The 15,950-nt window shown below is 48.1% G+C and overlaps 1 protein-coding gene across 2 annotated transcripts in view; it reads right to left on the minus strand.

Moving 5' to 3' along the window:
• Positions 1-15,950, minus strand: part of PRKD2 (protein kinase D2) — a 98,899-nt gene that overhangs the window by 44,543 nt on the left and 38,406 nt on the right. For both annotated transcript variants that reach the window (XM_030217373.1, XM_030217375.1), the window contains exons 11-14: positions 9,605-9,657; positions 8,934-9,006; positions 8,700-8,806; positions 8,022-8,183 (exon numbers count right to left, since the gene is read on the minus strand). In XM_030217373.1, coding sequence (XP_030073233.1) covers positions 8,022-8,183; positions 8,700-8,806; positions 8,934-9,006; positions 9,605-9,657 — 395 coding nt within the window. The remainder of the gene's footprint in view (positions 1-8,021; positions 8,184-8,699; positions 8,807-8,933; positions 9,007-9,604; positions 9,658-15,950) is intronic.

Below are 15,950 nucleotides of genomic sequence, written 5' to 3' on the forward strand. Positions count from 1 at the left end.
GGTTTGCTCGTAATTTATATTTTGGATTATTTCAAGGGGGTTCAAAGTGATTTTCATTAATACTAAGGGCTTAAATTCTCCCTGCAAATGGCCGTCACTATTGAAGGAGACACAGTATATGGCAGCCCCATTCTGCTAGTGCAAGAGACTAATCTTTTGAGAAAGGATGAGAAACTGCTCTACATTCAGTGGTACCCAATAATTTTCTGTGCTTCAAATACTTAAGAAAGGAAGGGGGAAGGGTAACTATCCCTCCCCGCATGAGATTTCAAGGTCCTGGATAAGTTAAAGGCCTTGGGAGCAGTTTGTAGGTATTACAATCTACTTTCTGTATATGCCCTCAATGCTAATCAGAGGGGCTTCTATGCAGATTTGGAGATAAAACTTCTGCAGCTGGGAGAGGGGCAATGGATTACAGAGGTGAATTTTAACATTACTTTAGTGCGATTACACACTTCTGGCCCAGGGTATCATCATAACTAACAGCCACAACTCGAAATTAATCCCTACGCGTCAATATGAAACTCTGATGTATTTCCAGTGAAAAATGAAGGAAAAGCCTCAAAGTAGCTCAAATCCAACAAGGTTTATACAGCTATGTCAATCTAACAAGATCCTTACTTCATCATAGGCAAAAACCTTCCAGGATAATAAAATAGCATCGTTTGTAATCACAGTGCTCAAAAAAATTATTTGAGAGACGCACTTATTTTTTTAAATAAATGAAACACAGAGACAGCATCTGGTGGATGTCTCAAAATGCTGCCTTGCCCCCGGGCCAGCGATAGCCAGAGTTTCATTAAAACTGCTTCAGGGTCCAGATGGCAAGAACAATTTCAATCTTTATTATCCTGGAAGGTTTTTGCCTATGATGAAGTAAGGTTCTTTTTAGATCGACGTAACTCTATAAACCTTGTTGGGTTTGAGCTACTTTGAGGCTTTTCCTTCCTTTTTCACTGGAAATACATCAGAGTTTCATAGTGACACGTAGGGATTAATTTTGAGTTGTGGCTGTGTGCTTTGGTAATCCCACACCCATTTGTGTTATTGTAGTTGATTCTAATTGTTGTATCATCATAGCTAAGACAGGACCAGACAAAGTTTTTATAAAATACCTTGGGGTTTTAAGAATCCATTTAGTAAAGAATTCATATTTTACTCTAATGTGCATATTTCATTCTCATACACTGATTATATTCTAATTGGTTCTACAATGATTTATGCAGTAAGGACATGGTGTCTGGGGATTGGGTATGTGAGATCATAATCTGGTGTCGGTAGTTTGGGAGACTAGGCCCAATCAGCCAAGGTTAAAGTTCTGTAAACTAATTTATTGGATGATGAGGGGGTACCTTGAGTAGGTGATTCAAGAGTTATTTTGCACACAACGGTCGGAAGTCTCTCTCTCACAGACTCCTTTGGGATGCATTTAAGGCAGGGGCGTATCTGAGGTTCGGCGGTAGGGGGGGCAGGGGCTAGAGTGAGGGGGCACATTATAGCCCTCCCCCACCGTCAACCCCCCCTACCGCCGTTAACACTCCCTCCCTCCCCCGCCTACCGCCGTCACCTACCCCGAGGTCCGCTTCCTCCGGCTTTTTAAAATATTGCTTCAGCTGGCGGGGGACGCCAACCCCCCGCCAGCCCAGCCGCGATCTTTAACTTTTTCATCCTCGTCGTGCAGCGCGCTGTGAAAGCTGCATGCATCTTTAAATCCAGTTGGATGGAGTCTGTCTGACGAGGGAGGGAGGGTTAACAGCGGTAGGGGGGTCCGGGGCAAAATCTGCGGGGGCCCAGGCCCCTGTGGCCCCACGCAGATACGCCCCTGATTTAAGGTGGTAGCACAGGGACACTTAATTCAGCTTGCTAGTCACCAAAAGAAACTTCAAGACATTGGGAGCTGACCCATGCTATTAAGCTTATGAAATGACAGCTTAGAGAGCAACCAAAGAATCAGAAACAGGGCATGTTGGCACCCCAAAGGGGCAACTACAGACCTTATGGGGGGGGGGGGGGGATCAATTCCAACAAAGCCAAGCAGGTTTATTTTGAGGAGGGGAATCAGGTGGGGAGACTTCTGCCCATCAGCTAAGGAAATAGAGGGTGTATAGTATATTTTACAGTTGAGAGATGAAGGTACTGTTGGATTTTTAGGGCATTCTGGAGGCCTTTGCTGAATTCTACTATGTTCTGTACACCTCAGAATGTGAAAGGAGAGGGAAGCCTTTAGGCATGCTTGTCAAACTTTGCATTGTCTGAGCTAACACCAGCCAAGCAGGAACTAGAGGAGTTTGAAAAAGCAGAGGGAGAAGTCCTGGTTGCCATTAACGAACATAGGAAGGCCCCAGTGTCGGATGGACTGACTTCCAATTCTACCAGACGTTTTCACCACTATAGACTTCATTTTATTGATGCTGCTTAAATTGGTGGTAGGTGACAGCACATTAGTGGTGATCATGTCTGAGGCAGGCATCACAGTTATACAAAACAGAAAAGACCCCCTTTCTCTGTGTTTTTATCACCTAATCTCACTCAAACTTAGATGTTTTATTTTATTTTATTTTTTTGTTACATTTGTACCCCGTACTTTTTCCCACTCATGGCAGGCTCAATGCGGCAGGCAATGGAGGGTTAAGTGACTTGCCCAGAGTCACAAAGAACTGCCTGTGCCGGGAATCAAACTCAGTTCCTCAGGACCAAAGTCCACCACCCTAACCACTAGGCCACTCCTCCTAAGATTCCTAAGATTCTAACCCAGTGTCGTACCAAGGGCAGGGTGGTGGGGGGGGGGGATCCGCCCTGAGTGCATGCTGCAAGGGGGTGCAGGGAGCAGCTGAGCAGCTCTTGGCTCCGCCGGGTCCCTGCTTCCTCTGACGTTACTTCCCATTCCGAGGCAGGGAACCGGTGGAGCAGTCAGCTGTACAGCTGCTCTCTGAACCCCTAGGAAGTAAGGGCGATGCGCTTGGGGGGGGGGGGTGCACAGCAGTGATCCGCCCCAGGTGGCAGCCGATCTAGGAACACCACTGTTCTAACCAAAATCCTACTGCAGCTTACATTTTATTGCAGGGATTATTCACAAGGACCAGTCAGTATTTATCTCTCAGTGGGGTCTGGTGATAATGTAGAGACTGGTTAACCTTATCAAGTGGGCCCATACTCAAGCAGTACCATTGGTTTTACTACTGATCAATGCTGAAAAGACCTTCAATCAAGAGAAATGGCTCAAGTTTGGGTTTGGTCCCAATTTTAGGTGCTTGATAGATGCCCTATACCAGAGCCTCAGAAAGGGTGAATGGAGAGTACTCTAAAGCTTTTACTTTGTATGGATAATAAATAGAAATAAAACAAAAACACAGAAAAGAAAATAAGATTATACCTTTTTTATTGGACTAACTTAATACATTTTTGATTAACTTTCAAAGTTAACCCTTCTTCTTCAGATCACAAATAAGCATATTGATAAACCCGGAAACCCTGGCAGACCAATCATATCTGGTATTGGCACACTTACCAAGGAAATATCTGGACTTATAGAGGGGATTCTTAAACTCTTTATGACAAGATAAGACACCACAGACTTTCTGAACAAATTAAAAAACATCAAGCAGTTACTATCACTTGATGGGCGCCCTTCTGGTCACAATGGATGTAGAATCGCTACACATCAACATTCCCCATGCAGATGGCATAGCTGCATGTGATAAACTCCTAAGAATATCCACCCTGGACCACCAATACTAACTGGAAACTATTATAAAAATCAATCATTCTCACAATTATTTCACCTTTAACAATGATATCTATCTGCAAATCATGGGCACTGCAATGGGCACTAGGATGGTACCCCAATATGTGACCCTCTTTATGGCAGAACTGGAAGAGATATTTTTGAATACATATCAGACTAAACCTCTAAAATGCTACCAATATATTAAGGAAATATTAATGATTTGGACAGAGGGGGAAGAAACAAACAAATTTCACAGTTATTTCAATACATTCTACAATCCAATTCAAAATGGACTACACCCCAGAAAATTTTTTAGACACCACAATTTCAATCAGCAATGGCTATAAACAAACATTTATATACAAGAAACCTACACACAGATGAAGTTACCTACACAACTCCAGCTTCCACCCTTCACACACAAAAAAAATCCATTATACACAGCCATAAGTACATAAGCACTGCCACGCTGGGAAAAGACCAAAGGTCCATCAAGCCCAGCACTCTGTCTCCGACAGTGGCCAATCCAGGCCCCAAGAACCTGGCAAAAACCCAAAATTTAATAACGATCAATGGACTTTTCCTTCAGGTATCTGTCCAGACCCCCTTTAAACTCAGCAAGGCCAGCTGCCGTCACTACCTTCTCCGGCAATGAGTTCCAGAGTCTAACCACACGCTGAGTAAAGAAAAACTTTCTCCAATTTGTTTTAAACCTACCACATTCTAATTTCATCTTGTGTCCCCTAGTTCTATGATTGATAGAAAGCGTAAACAAACGCTTCATATCTGTCCGCTCTACCCCACTCATTATTTTGTAGACCTCTATCATATCACCCCTCAGCCGCCTTTTCTCCAGGCTAAAGAGTCCTAGCCGTCTTAACCTCTCCTCATAAGGTAGTCGTCCCATCCCTTTTATCATTTTCGTCGCCCTTCTCTGCACCTTCTCCAATTCCTTTATATCTTTTTTGAGATGAGGCGACCAGAACTGAACACAATACTCCAGGTGCGGTCGCACCATGGAGCAATATAAAGGCATTATAACATCCTCATGCTTGTTTTCCATCCCTTTTCTAAGCCAAGCCACAAGATACTATTGTATCTGCTCTGACCCAAGAGACAGAGATAAACACCTCAAAATCCTGACTGAATCCTTCAAACAAAAAGGCTACAGCCCCAAAATAATCTTCAATAAGGCTGCCTCCTCCCTTAAAATACCCAGGGAAAACCTATTGCAGTACAAGAAAAAGAAAGCAACAGAGAGAATCCCCCTTTACAGCCACTATACTAGAAAAGATATTCCCATCCACACCAGTGCTGGCCTTCCGACAGCCACCCAACTTAACACAAACTAGTGAAAAGCAAGCTCCTGATAGAAACTCAGAAAGAAGAGAGTAGCACACATCCTTGCAATATATCCAGCTCCAAACTGTGCCAATACATTTCACAGGATCCCACACACATTTAGGAAAAATATTCAACATAAAGGAATCCTTCACATGCTCATCTTCAAATGTGGTATATACTATTCAATGTAAGAAGTGTGAAGAAGGGTGCTATATTGGAGAAACAAGCCAGATGCTAAAAAGACAAGATTTAATCTACATTGACATCATATGAAAAATGACAATGCCAACCAGGATGTCACCTCTGTGGGACAGCACTTTACAAAACCAGAACACTGCATCAATGATTTTATGGTAAGAATACTAAAAAGAAACTTTAAGAAAATCTAGGAATGGAAGACCTTTGAAGTCAAAATGATTAAATATTTTGACACCCATCAGACAGGACTTAAAGATCTGGGTTTTCTAGCCCATTATAAAACATAAAATTGTACTGCTTTGCTACCTTATCTACAATCCATCTCTCCCTGTCTCTCATCCACCCAGTTCCCCCCCGTTTCTCACCTAACCCACCCCACCCTCTTCCTGTGAGACTGTTATTGGAATGCTTGTGTGTTTCACTTACGTATATTGATATTTATCAACAATTGCTTATTTCCAATCTGAAGAATAAGTGTTACCTTCGAAAGCTAATCAAAAAATGTATTTAGTCCAATAAAATAGATATCATTTGTTACCTTTAAAAGTGGACTAGCACAGCTACTTTACTTTTTATGGAGTAATCCATCAGAACTGTCCACTTTCCCTTCTGCTTTTCATGCTGGTGACTGAACATCTAGTAGCCAAGATTAAAATGAACATGAGGATAAAAGGTCGGGTGGTAGGGATAGAAGAGTATCTTCCTCTTCACAGACGATATGCTGACTGACACAACCAGACATGTCCCTGCCAGGTATTCTGGCTGAGATTGAGGTTTATGGTTATCTAATCTTCACTTTTGAGTAAACCGGAAATATTGAGCGTTAGTATGCAACCTGAATATCTCGGCAAGTAGATTTCCATTTTGGGTGTCCAAAGATTTTATTCGATATTTAGGAATCCAAATTACCACCTTACCCCCAAAGATGCATGTACTGGATTATCTCCCCACTTGTTGGGAGACTGGGGAGGGACTTGGAAAAGAGGAGTCAATTGCAGTTGTCTTGGATGGGGAGGATAGTTTGGATTAAAATGTTCTTCCATGATCTTCATACATGCCAAACTCTTTGCCTATTCCTCAGAGTGACCTGGGTCATAAGTATAAAGATTTTCTTTTATATATGTAAAAGCAGACCTCCCCCCCTCACCCCAAGTACCCCAGATGGAGGAATGGGAATACCAGAACTGCCTACTATGATGTGGCTCAGTTATGGACGGTGGCAAAGTAAACTAGGCACCCCCCCCCCCCCACCCCACTCCCCGTCTGAAGCAGTGGATCGGTATAAAACATGCAATGGCAGAGACCTGACTTTTGGAATACTTATATGGTCCCATAGAGAGGTCTAGGGAAAATAGGGAGGGCAACACATAGGGAGCACCTCGCTATCAGGTAAGAAGCTTAGGAAAACACTGATTGGGATGAATAGCATGTTAAATTGGCTTCTCTTGAAACCTTGCTCTTACAAGCTCTATGAATATTGAAAGAAAGGGTCTAATGGTGGGCAGGCATAAGTTTCAACACCTGGATCAACTCTAAGGATGAGGAGTATGTTTTATGTTTGTTAAGAATTGTTACTTCAGTTTTGTATTGAAACTTCACAGTACACATTCAGTTTGTTACTGTGCCTAATGAATGCACATCCCTAGTCCAAAGGCAGACATATCTACAGAAGTATTTGTTTAAAACAAATTTTTAAAAAAGTAAGGGGGGTGTCTCAGGGAGCCAAAATGTCACTTTTCCAAAACATCTGCCTAAGGCAGAATACAAAAACATATAAAAAAAATGTACAAGATGATAAATAAAATTCAGTACTCAAGTACAGTGTTCTTCAATGAAAGGCTCGGGGATAATGGCAGCCCACATCATCATTTCAGCTGTTTTCTACTACTGCCTCTCTAAACAAGTTCATGATAGAAAGGGGGGACATGGATGGGAGGAAGAGCCACATGCCTAATGGACAAGGCATGTCTTAATAGGTGAAAAGAGAATGTATTTGAAAATGCCCACCTCCTTGAGGAAATGCCCAATTAAACAGTTTGAAGGTGGGCTGGACGTCACTGACACACACTAGTCAGCAGTATAATGACCTTGCATGGGAAGACATTTGGCGCCTCTCCTTCCACTCACTGGATCCAAAGTGGCTCAGAATTACAAATTAGTGAACACTGGCTTAGGTAGTATCAGTTCTGTTCTTTGAGCTGTCTGCTGCGCCATCTAGTGGAATAAAAAGTGCCGCAGCAAACAACACACTAAGGTTCCCATCCCTGAATACTGTCATCTTGTCATCTTTATGTACTAATCAGCATCCATTGGATATACGACCATGATTGCTGGGAATCAAAGGCAACCACTTTTTCCAGCTGCACAATGTGGCTAAACACTGTGTGACCACTATATAGTGTTCACGCAGCGTTTAGCCACAAGTGTATTGCAATTACAAAGGTCTTTCTCAAGACCAGTCCAATATTCACTAAAGCGGATCTTTGGTGCTTGATAAATACATTGTTTTGGATACCACAGCACTTAGGACTCCTGAGGCAGGAAACATGGTGCTGTGTTGAGCTTTGCATGTTTGCAAGTACCAACATTTAAATGTTATCATTGACGACCCTCATGTCCCTGGTCTTTCTCAAGCCTTCTCAAACTTCCCACTATCATCTGCCGAACTGATATAGCTCAACATATGGAACTTTGTGAGCCTCTGGGTCTGGAGACTAGTGAAGGGGATTATCCGGGACAACTAGAAGAATACCTGGGTGATAAGGAACTTGGTGAGCCTCTCAGGCAGCCTCCCTTTCTCACTGGAAAGAATCATCTCCAGCATATCCCCATGCAGCTTCTCCATCACCACAAAGACTTTCTCTGGCGTCTCAAACATGCATTCCAGATTCACAATGCCTGGATGCCTCAGGCTCTGCAGAGAAAGGACAGAAAAATGAACTGGATATCAATACCATGGTCTCAGTCACCAAAAGACAGAAACAGATAACGAGGGCAAATACAGTCCCTCCAGTCCCTGCCCATTCTTCTTTCCTGTTCCAACACAGTAGACTCAAATTATGCTCCAGTTTTACCCCTTGGTCCCTCACTAACAAGGATCTGCAGTAGGTTTTCCCTTTCCCTCACCTTAACTATCAAGGATCTGTTGTACCTGTCGAAGGCTCTCACTCTTACTGCCGAAGATCCACCATGCCCTGCTGCAGGCTTTAGCCCTTGCTCCTTAACTACCCCAGACCACCCTGAATGGATACCTTTGCTGTCCTCATCTCATCTGCTAAGGAGGTACTGCAAATATATACACCGATTTCTATCCTGAAATACTTTCTTGCTTTACACCTGAGGAAGTGACAGCCCAGGCCAAGGCTATAGCTTGTGAGAATTGATGTTCAGTGTTTTCAGCCTCCCCAATGCTCCTTTCATTTCCTCTCACCTGCAAGATGGCCACCTCGTTGCGAAGCTGACTCTCCTGCTTGGTGGGGAACCGCAGTTTGTCTATCACCTTCACTGCGACGTCCCTGCCTGTTTTCCGATGCTTCCCTAAAAAATATTCCACCACAAAGTAATTAAGCATGGAATAATTCACACCCTCTCATAGTATGCGGGGTCCAGATCTAGGCATCTATTCTTAAAAAGTAAATAGGATGGTTGACAACCACAATCTTACCTCCATAAACCACTCCAAACTGGCCAGAGCCAAGCACCTCATCTGGGAAGATCTGATAGACCATAGCAATATCCTATAATGAAAGAGAAAAATATTCTGCTTTGTTGTAGAGGGTGACCAAACCTGGTTTCTTTGGTTTCAGCTGAAACCAAATCTGTATCCAAACCAACTGCTAAGGCCCAGCCCCATCCTTGCACAGCACAATCCCCTACACTCCTTCTCTCCCCCCCCCCCCCCCCCTTGGTACACCGCTCCTTCCCGCTCTTCTCAGAACACAGAACGATCCCCCCATCACAAACCTGTGCACAGGCTCTCCCCAGGCCTACTGTATATCCCCTGGTGGTCTAGTGGCTAGTTGGGGCAGGAGTGATCCCCAGTCACTCCTTGTTGTGTCAGCAAAATCTCAAAATAGTTGCTGTAAGACTGCTGCTAGAGATCACAGCAGCCATTCTGGCTGCAGAGAGGACCATAAGCAAGAGCAACTGGGGATCGCTCCTGCCCTGAACAGCCTTTAGACCACTTAGGGATACACTATGGGCCAGGGGAGGAGGAGAGCTAGGGAAGCCAGCATAACAAATTTCAGGCCAGTTTTGGCGCCAAAGCCAAAACTCAGTCAGCCTCTACCTTCATTGGTGGTGGTGGAGAACGAGACCAGGGAATGCCATACTTACCACATTCTCCTGGATCTGGCTGTTGGAGACAGAGATGCTGAGAGATGCCTGTCCTAAAACCAAGAGAGCCAGAAAGCACATGAGATGTCAGTATGACTGACATACCAAACTCATCCATAAAGTCATGTTATAGCAGCAACTGTTGAAAATCCTTATGTAAACCATTCAACTGCCAACACAGCCCAGCTGGATCTGGATGGAGGTGAAGAGTACATTTGTGACTAATGCTGTCAAACACAGGGCTTGCAGAGGGCAGAAGCTAAAGGAGGGCATGAAATTTTAGCACTCAAAATACAAAAACAAAAAACAAAAAGCCATAGTAAAAACTCTGAAATTTGCTATCAAGGGGATATGGTAAAAAAAAAATTTAAGTTAATATAGGTGGATTTAAAAGCGAATGCTACATACCTGTAGAAGGTATTCTCCGAGGACAGCAGGCTGATTGTTCTCACTGATGGGTGACGTCGGCGGCAGCCCCTCCAATCGGAATCTTCACTAGCAAAAGCCTTTGCTAGCCCTCGCGCGCCGATGCGCACCGCGCATGCGCGGCCGTCTTCCCGCCCGAAACCGGCTTGAGCCGGCCAGTCTCATGTGTAGCAAGACAAAGACAAGAGAAGACTCAACTCCAAAGGGGAGGCGGGCGGGTTTGTGAGAACAATCAGCCTGCTGTCCTCGGAGAATACCTTCTACAGGTATGTAGCATTCGCTTTCTCCGAGGACAAGCAGGCTGCTTGTTCTCACTGATGGGGTATCCCTAGCCCCCAGGCTCACTCCAAACAACAAACATGGTCAATTGGGCCTCGCAACGGCGAGGACATAACTGAGATTGACCTAAAAAAATTTACCAACTAACTAAGAGTGGAGCCTGGAACAGAACAAACAGGGCCCTCGGGGGGTGGAGTTGGATCCTAAAGCCCAAACAGGTTCTGAAGAACTGACTGCCCGAACCGACTGTCGCGTCGGGCATCCTGCTGCAGGCAGTAATGAGATGTGAATGTGTGGACAGATGACCACGTCGCAGCTTTGCAAATTTCTTCAATAGAGGCTGACTTCAAGTGGGCTACCGACGCAGCCATGGCTCTAACATTATGAGCCGTGACATGACCCTCAAGAGCCAGCCCCGCCTGGGCGTAAGTGAAGGAAATGCAATCTGCTAGCCAATTGGATATGGTGCGTTTCCCCACAGCCACTCCCCTCCTATTGGGATCAAAAGAAACAAACAATTGGGCGGACTGTCTGTTGGGCTGTGTCCGCTCCAGATAGAAGGCCAATGCTCTCTTGCAGTCCAATGTGTGCAGCTGACGTTCAGCAGGGCAGGAATGAGGACGGGGAAAGAATGTTGGCAAGACAATTGACTGGTTCAGATGGAACTCCGACACAACCTTTGGCAGGAACTTAGGGTGAGTGCGGAGGACTACTCTGTTATGATGAAATTTGGTGTAAGGGGCCTGGGCTACCAGGGCCTGAAGCTCACTGACTCTATGAGCTGAAGTAACTGCCACCAAGAAAATGACCTTCCAGGTCAAGTACTTCAGATGGCAGGAGTTCAGTGGCTCAAAAGGAGGTTTCATCAGCTGGGTGAGAACGACATTGAGATCCCATGACACTGTAGGAGGCTTGACAGGGGGCTTTGACAAAAGCAAACCTCTCATGAAGCGAACAACTAAAGGCTGTCCCGAGATCGGCTTACCTTCCACATGGTAATGGTATGCACTGATTGCACTAAGGTGAACTCTTAAAGAGTTGGTCTTGAGACCAGACTCGGACAAGTGCAGAAGGTATTCAAGCAGGGTCTGTGTAGGACAAGAGTGAGGATCTAGGGCCTTGCTGTCACACCAGAAGGCAAACCTCCTCCATAGAAAGAAGTAACTCCTCTTAGTGGAATCTTTCCTGGAAGCAAGCAAGATGCGGGAGACACCCTCTGACAGACCCAAAGAGGCAAAGTCTACGCTCTCAACATCCAGGCCATGAGAGCCAGGGACCGGAGGTTGGGATGCAGAAGCGCCCCTTCGTCCTGCGTGATGAGGGTCGGAAAACACTCCAATCTCCAGGGTTCTTCGAAGGACAACTCCAGAAGAAGAGGGAACCAGATCTGACGCGGCCAAAAAGGAGCAATCAGAATCATGGTGCCTCGGTCTTGCTTGAGTTTCAACAAAGTCTTCCCCACCAGAGGAATGGGAGGATAAGCATACAGCAGACCCTCCCCCCAATCCAGGAGGAAGGCATCCGATGCCAGTCTGCCGTGGGCCTGAAGCCTGGAACAGAACTGAGGGACTTTGTGGTTGGCTCGAGATGCGAAAAGATCCACCAAGGGGGTGCCCCACGCTTGGAAGATCTGGCGCACCACTCGGGAGTTGAGCGACCACTCGTGAGGTTGCATAATCCTGCTCAGTCTGTCGGCCAGACTGTTGTTTACGCCTGCCAGATATGTGGCTTGGAGCACCATACCGTGCCGGCGAGCCCAGAGCCACATGCTGACGGCTTCCTGACACAGGGGGCGAGATCCGGTGCCCCCCTGCTTGTTGACGTAGTACATGGCAACCTGGTTGTCTGTCTGAATTTGGATAATTTGTTGGGACAGCCGATCTCTGAAAGCCTTCAGAGCGTTCCAGATCGCTCGTAACTCCAGAAGATTGATCTGTAGATCGCGTTCCTGGAGGGACCAGCTTCCTTGGGTGTGAAGCCCATCGACATGAGCTCCCCACCCCAGGAGAGACGCATCCGTGGTCAGCACTTTTTGTGGCTGAGGAATTTGGAAAGGACGTCCCAGAGTCAAATTGGACCAAATCGTCCACCAATACAGGGATTCGAGAAAACTCGTGGACAGGTGGATCACGTCTTCTAGATCCCCAGCAGCCTGAAACCACTGGGAAGCTAGGCTCCATTGAGCAGATCTCATGTGAAGGCGGGCCATGGGAGTCACATGAACTGTGGAGGCCATGTGGCCCAGCAATCTCAACATCTGCCGAGCTGTGATCTGCTGGGACGCTCGCACCCGCGAGACGAGGGACAACAAGTTGTTGACTCTCGCCTCTGGGAGATAGGCGCGAGCCGTCCGAGAATCCAGCAGAGCTCCTATGAATTCGAGTCTCTGCGTCGGGAGAAGATGGGACTTTGGGTAATTTATCACAAACCCCAGTAGCTCCAGGAGGCGAATAGTCATCTGCATGGACTGCAGGGCTCCTGCCTCGGACGTGTTCTTCACCAGCCAATCGTCGAGATATGGGAACATGTGCACCCCCAGCCTGCGAAGTGCTGCTGCTACTACAGCCAAGCACTTTGTGAACACCCTGGGCGCAGAGGCGAGCCCAAAGGGTAGCACACAGTACTGGAAGTGACGTGTGCCCAGCTGAAATCGCAGATACTGTCTGTGAGCTGGCAGTATCGGGATGTGTGTGTAGGCATCCTTCAAGTCCAGAGAGCATAGCCAATCGTTTTCCTGAATCATGGGAAGTAGGGTGCCCAGGGAAAGCATCCTGAACTTTTCTTTGACCAGATATTTGTTCAGGGCCCTTAGGTCTAGGATGGGACGCATCCCCCCTGTTTTCTTTTCCACAAGGAAGTACCTGGAATAGAATCCCAGCCCTTCTTGCCCGGATGGCACGGGCTCGACCGCATTGGCGCTGAGAAGGGCGGAGAGTTCCTCTGCAAGTACCTGCTTGTGCTGGAAGCTGTAAGACTGAGCTCCCGGTGGACAATTTGGAGGTTTTGAGGCCAAATTGAGGGTGTATCCTTGCCGGACTATTTGAAGAACCCACTGATCGGAGGTTATGAGAGGCCACCTTTGGTGAAAAGCTTTCAATCTCCCTCCGACTGGCAGGTCGCCCGGCACTGACACTTGGATGTCGGCTATGCTCTGCTGGAGCCAGTCAAAAGCTCGTCCCTTGCTTTTGCTGGGGAGCCGAGGGGCCTTGCTGAGGCGCACGCTGCTAACGAGAGCGAGCGCGCTGGGGCTTAGCCTGGGCCGCAGGCTGTCGAGAAGGAGGATTGTACCTACGCTTGCCAGAAGAGTAGGGAACAGTCTTCCATCCCCCAAAAAATCTTCTACCTGTAGAGGTAGAGGCTGAAGGCTGCCGGCGGGAGAACTTGTCGAATGCGGTGTCCCGCTGGTGGAGCTGCTCTACCACCTGTTCGACTTTCTCTCCAAAAATGTTATCCGCACGGCAAGGCGAGTCCACAATCCGCTGCTGGATTCTATTCTCCAGGTCGGAGGCACGCAGCCATGAGAGCCTGCGCATCACCACACCTTGAGCAGCGGCCCTGGACGCAACATCAAAGGTGTCATACACCCCTCTGGCCAGGAATTTTCTGCACGCCTTCAGCTGCCTGACCACCTCCTGAAATGGCTTGGCTTGCTCAGGGGGGAGCGCATCAACCAAGCCCGCCAACTGCCGCACATTGTTCCGCATGTGTATGCTCGTGTAGAGCTGGTAAGACTGAATTTTGGCCACGAGCATAGAAGAATGGTAGGCCTTCCTCCCAAAGGAGTCTAAGGTTCTAGAGTCCTTGCCCGGGGGCGCCGAAGCATGCTCCCTAGAACTCTTAGCCTTCTTTAGGGCCAGATCCACAACTCCAGAATCATGAGGCAACTGAGTGCGCATCAGATCTGGGTCCCCATGGATCCGGTACTGGGACTCGATCTTCTTGGGGATGTGGGGATTAGTTAAAGGCTTGGTCCAGTTCGCAAGCAATGTCTTTTTTAGGACATGGTGCAAGGGAACAGTGAACGCTTCCTTAGGTGGAGAAGGATAGTCCAGGAGCTCAAACATTTCAGCCCTGGGCTCGTCCTCCACAACCACCGGGAAGGGGATGGCCGTAGACATCTCCCGGACAAAGGAAGCGAAAGACAGACTCTCGGGAGGAGAAAGCTGTCTTTCAGGAGAGGGAGTGGGATCGGAAGGAAGACCCTCAGACTCCTCGTCAGAGAAATATCTGGGGTCCTCTTCCTCTTCCCACGAGGCCTCACCCTCGGTGTCAGACACAAGTTCACGGACCTGTGTCTGCAACCGTGCCCGACTCGACTCCGTGGAGCCACGTCCACGATGGGGGCGTCGAGAGGTAGACTCCCTCGCCCGCATCGGCGAAGCTCCCTCCACCGACGTAGTCGGGGAGCCCTCCTGGGAGGCGACGGCAGCCGGCACCGCACGCGGCACCGACGCCGGAGACCTCACCTCGGGCGATGGGCCAGCCGGCGCAAGCACCGCCGGTACCGGAGGGGTAGGGCGCAACAGCTCTCCCAGAATCTCTGGGAGGACGGCCCGGAGGCTCTCGTTCAGAGCGGCTGCAGAGAAAGGCATGGAGGTCGATGCAGGCGTCGACGTCAGAACCTGTTCCGGGCGTGGAGGCTGTTCCGGGCTGTCCAGAGTGGAGCGCATCGACACCTCCTGAACAGAGGGTGAGCGGTCCTCTCGGCGCCGATGCCTGCTGGGTGCCGACTCCTTCGGCGACCCAGAGCTCTCGGTACCGACATGGGAAGTGGACCGGTGACGATGCTTCTTCGACTTCTTGGGACGAAGCATGTCACTGGAGCTTCCCGGTACCGACGAGGAGGACGTAGAATCCAGCCGTTGCTTCCTCGGGGCCGAGACCGAAGAGGGTCGGTCTCGGGGGGGCTGTACCGCAGGAGCCCAGGGTAGGGGGAGACCCACCCGAAGGCTCACCGCCACCAGCAGGGGAATGGACAGCCCTCACCTGCACTCCAGACGAAGCACCACCGTCCGACGACATCAGCAGACGAGGTCCCAGTACCACCGACGTCGATGCAGCTGTCCGATGTCTCGGCGCCGATGCAGAGGGCCGATGCCTCGATGCACTCGATGCACTAGCCGCCGAGGATGAAGGTCTGGACGCTGAAGACGTCGATGCACTCGATACCCCCGGTGCCGATGAAGAGCCCGAGAACAAAATGTTCCACTGGGCTAACCTCGCTACCTGAGTCCGCCTTTGCAAAAGGGAACACAGACTACAGGCCTGAGGGCGGTGCCCAGCCCCCAGACACTGAAGACACGACGCGTGCCTGTCAGTGAGCGAGATTACCCGGGCGCACTGGGTGCACTTCTTGAAGCCGCTGGAAGGCTTCGATGTCATGGGCGGAAAAATCACGCCGGCGAAATCGAAAGACGAAATGGCGAAATTTGGCACAGAAAAAAAAGGGAAATTTCGACCGGGGCCTAAGTAAGGCCTACCCCGACGACGAAAGAAAACTTAACGGGGCGAAAAAACTCGAAGTAGAGGAAGGAAAAACCGAAAGTGGCTAGTCCAAATGATTTCTGGATTTCTCACAGAAAAATGTCGAAAAACGACGCGCGAGGTCGACTTTCCGGGGCACGAACAGTAAAACACAACC

Source organism: Microcaecilia unicolor, chromosome 11, assembly GCF_901765095.1.
Source record: "Microcaecilia unicolor chromosome 11, aMicUni1.1, whole genome shotgun sequence".
In the NCBI taxonomy this organism is placed as follows: Eukaryota; Metazoa; Chordata; class Amphibia; order Gymnophiona; family Siphonopidae; genus Microcaecilia; species Microcaecilia unicolor.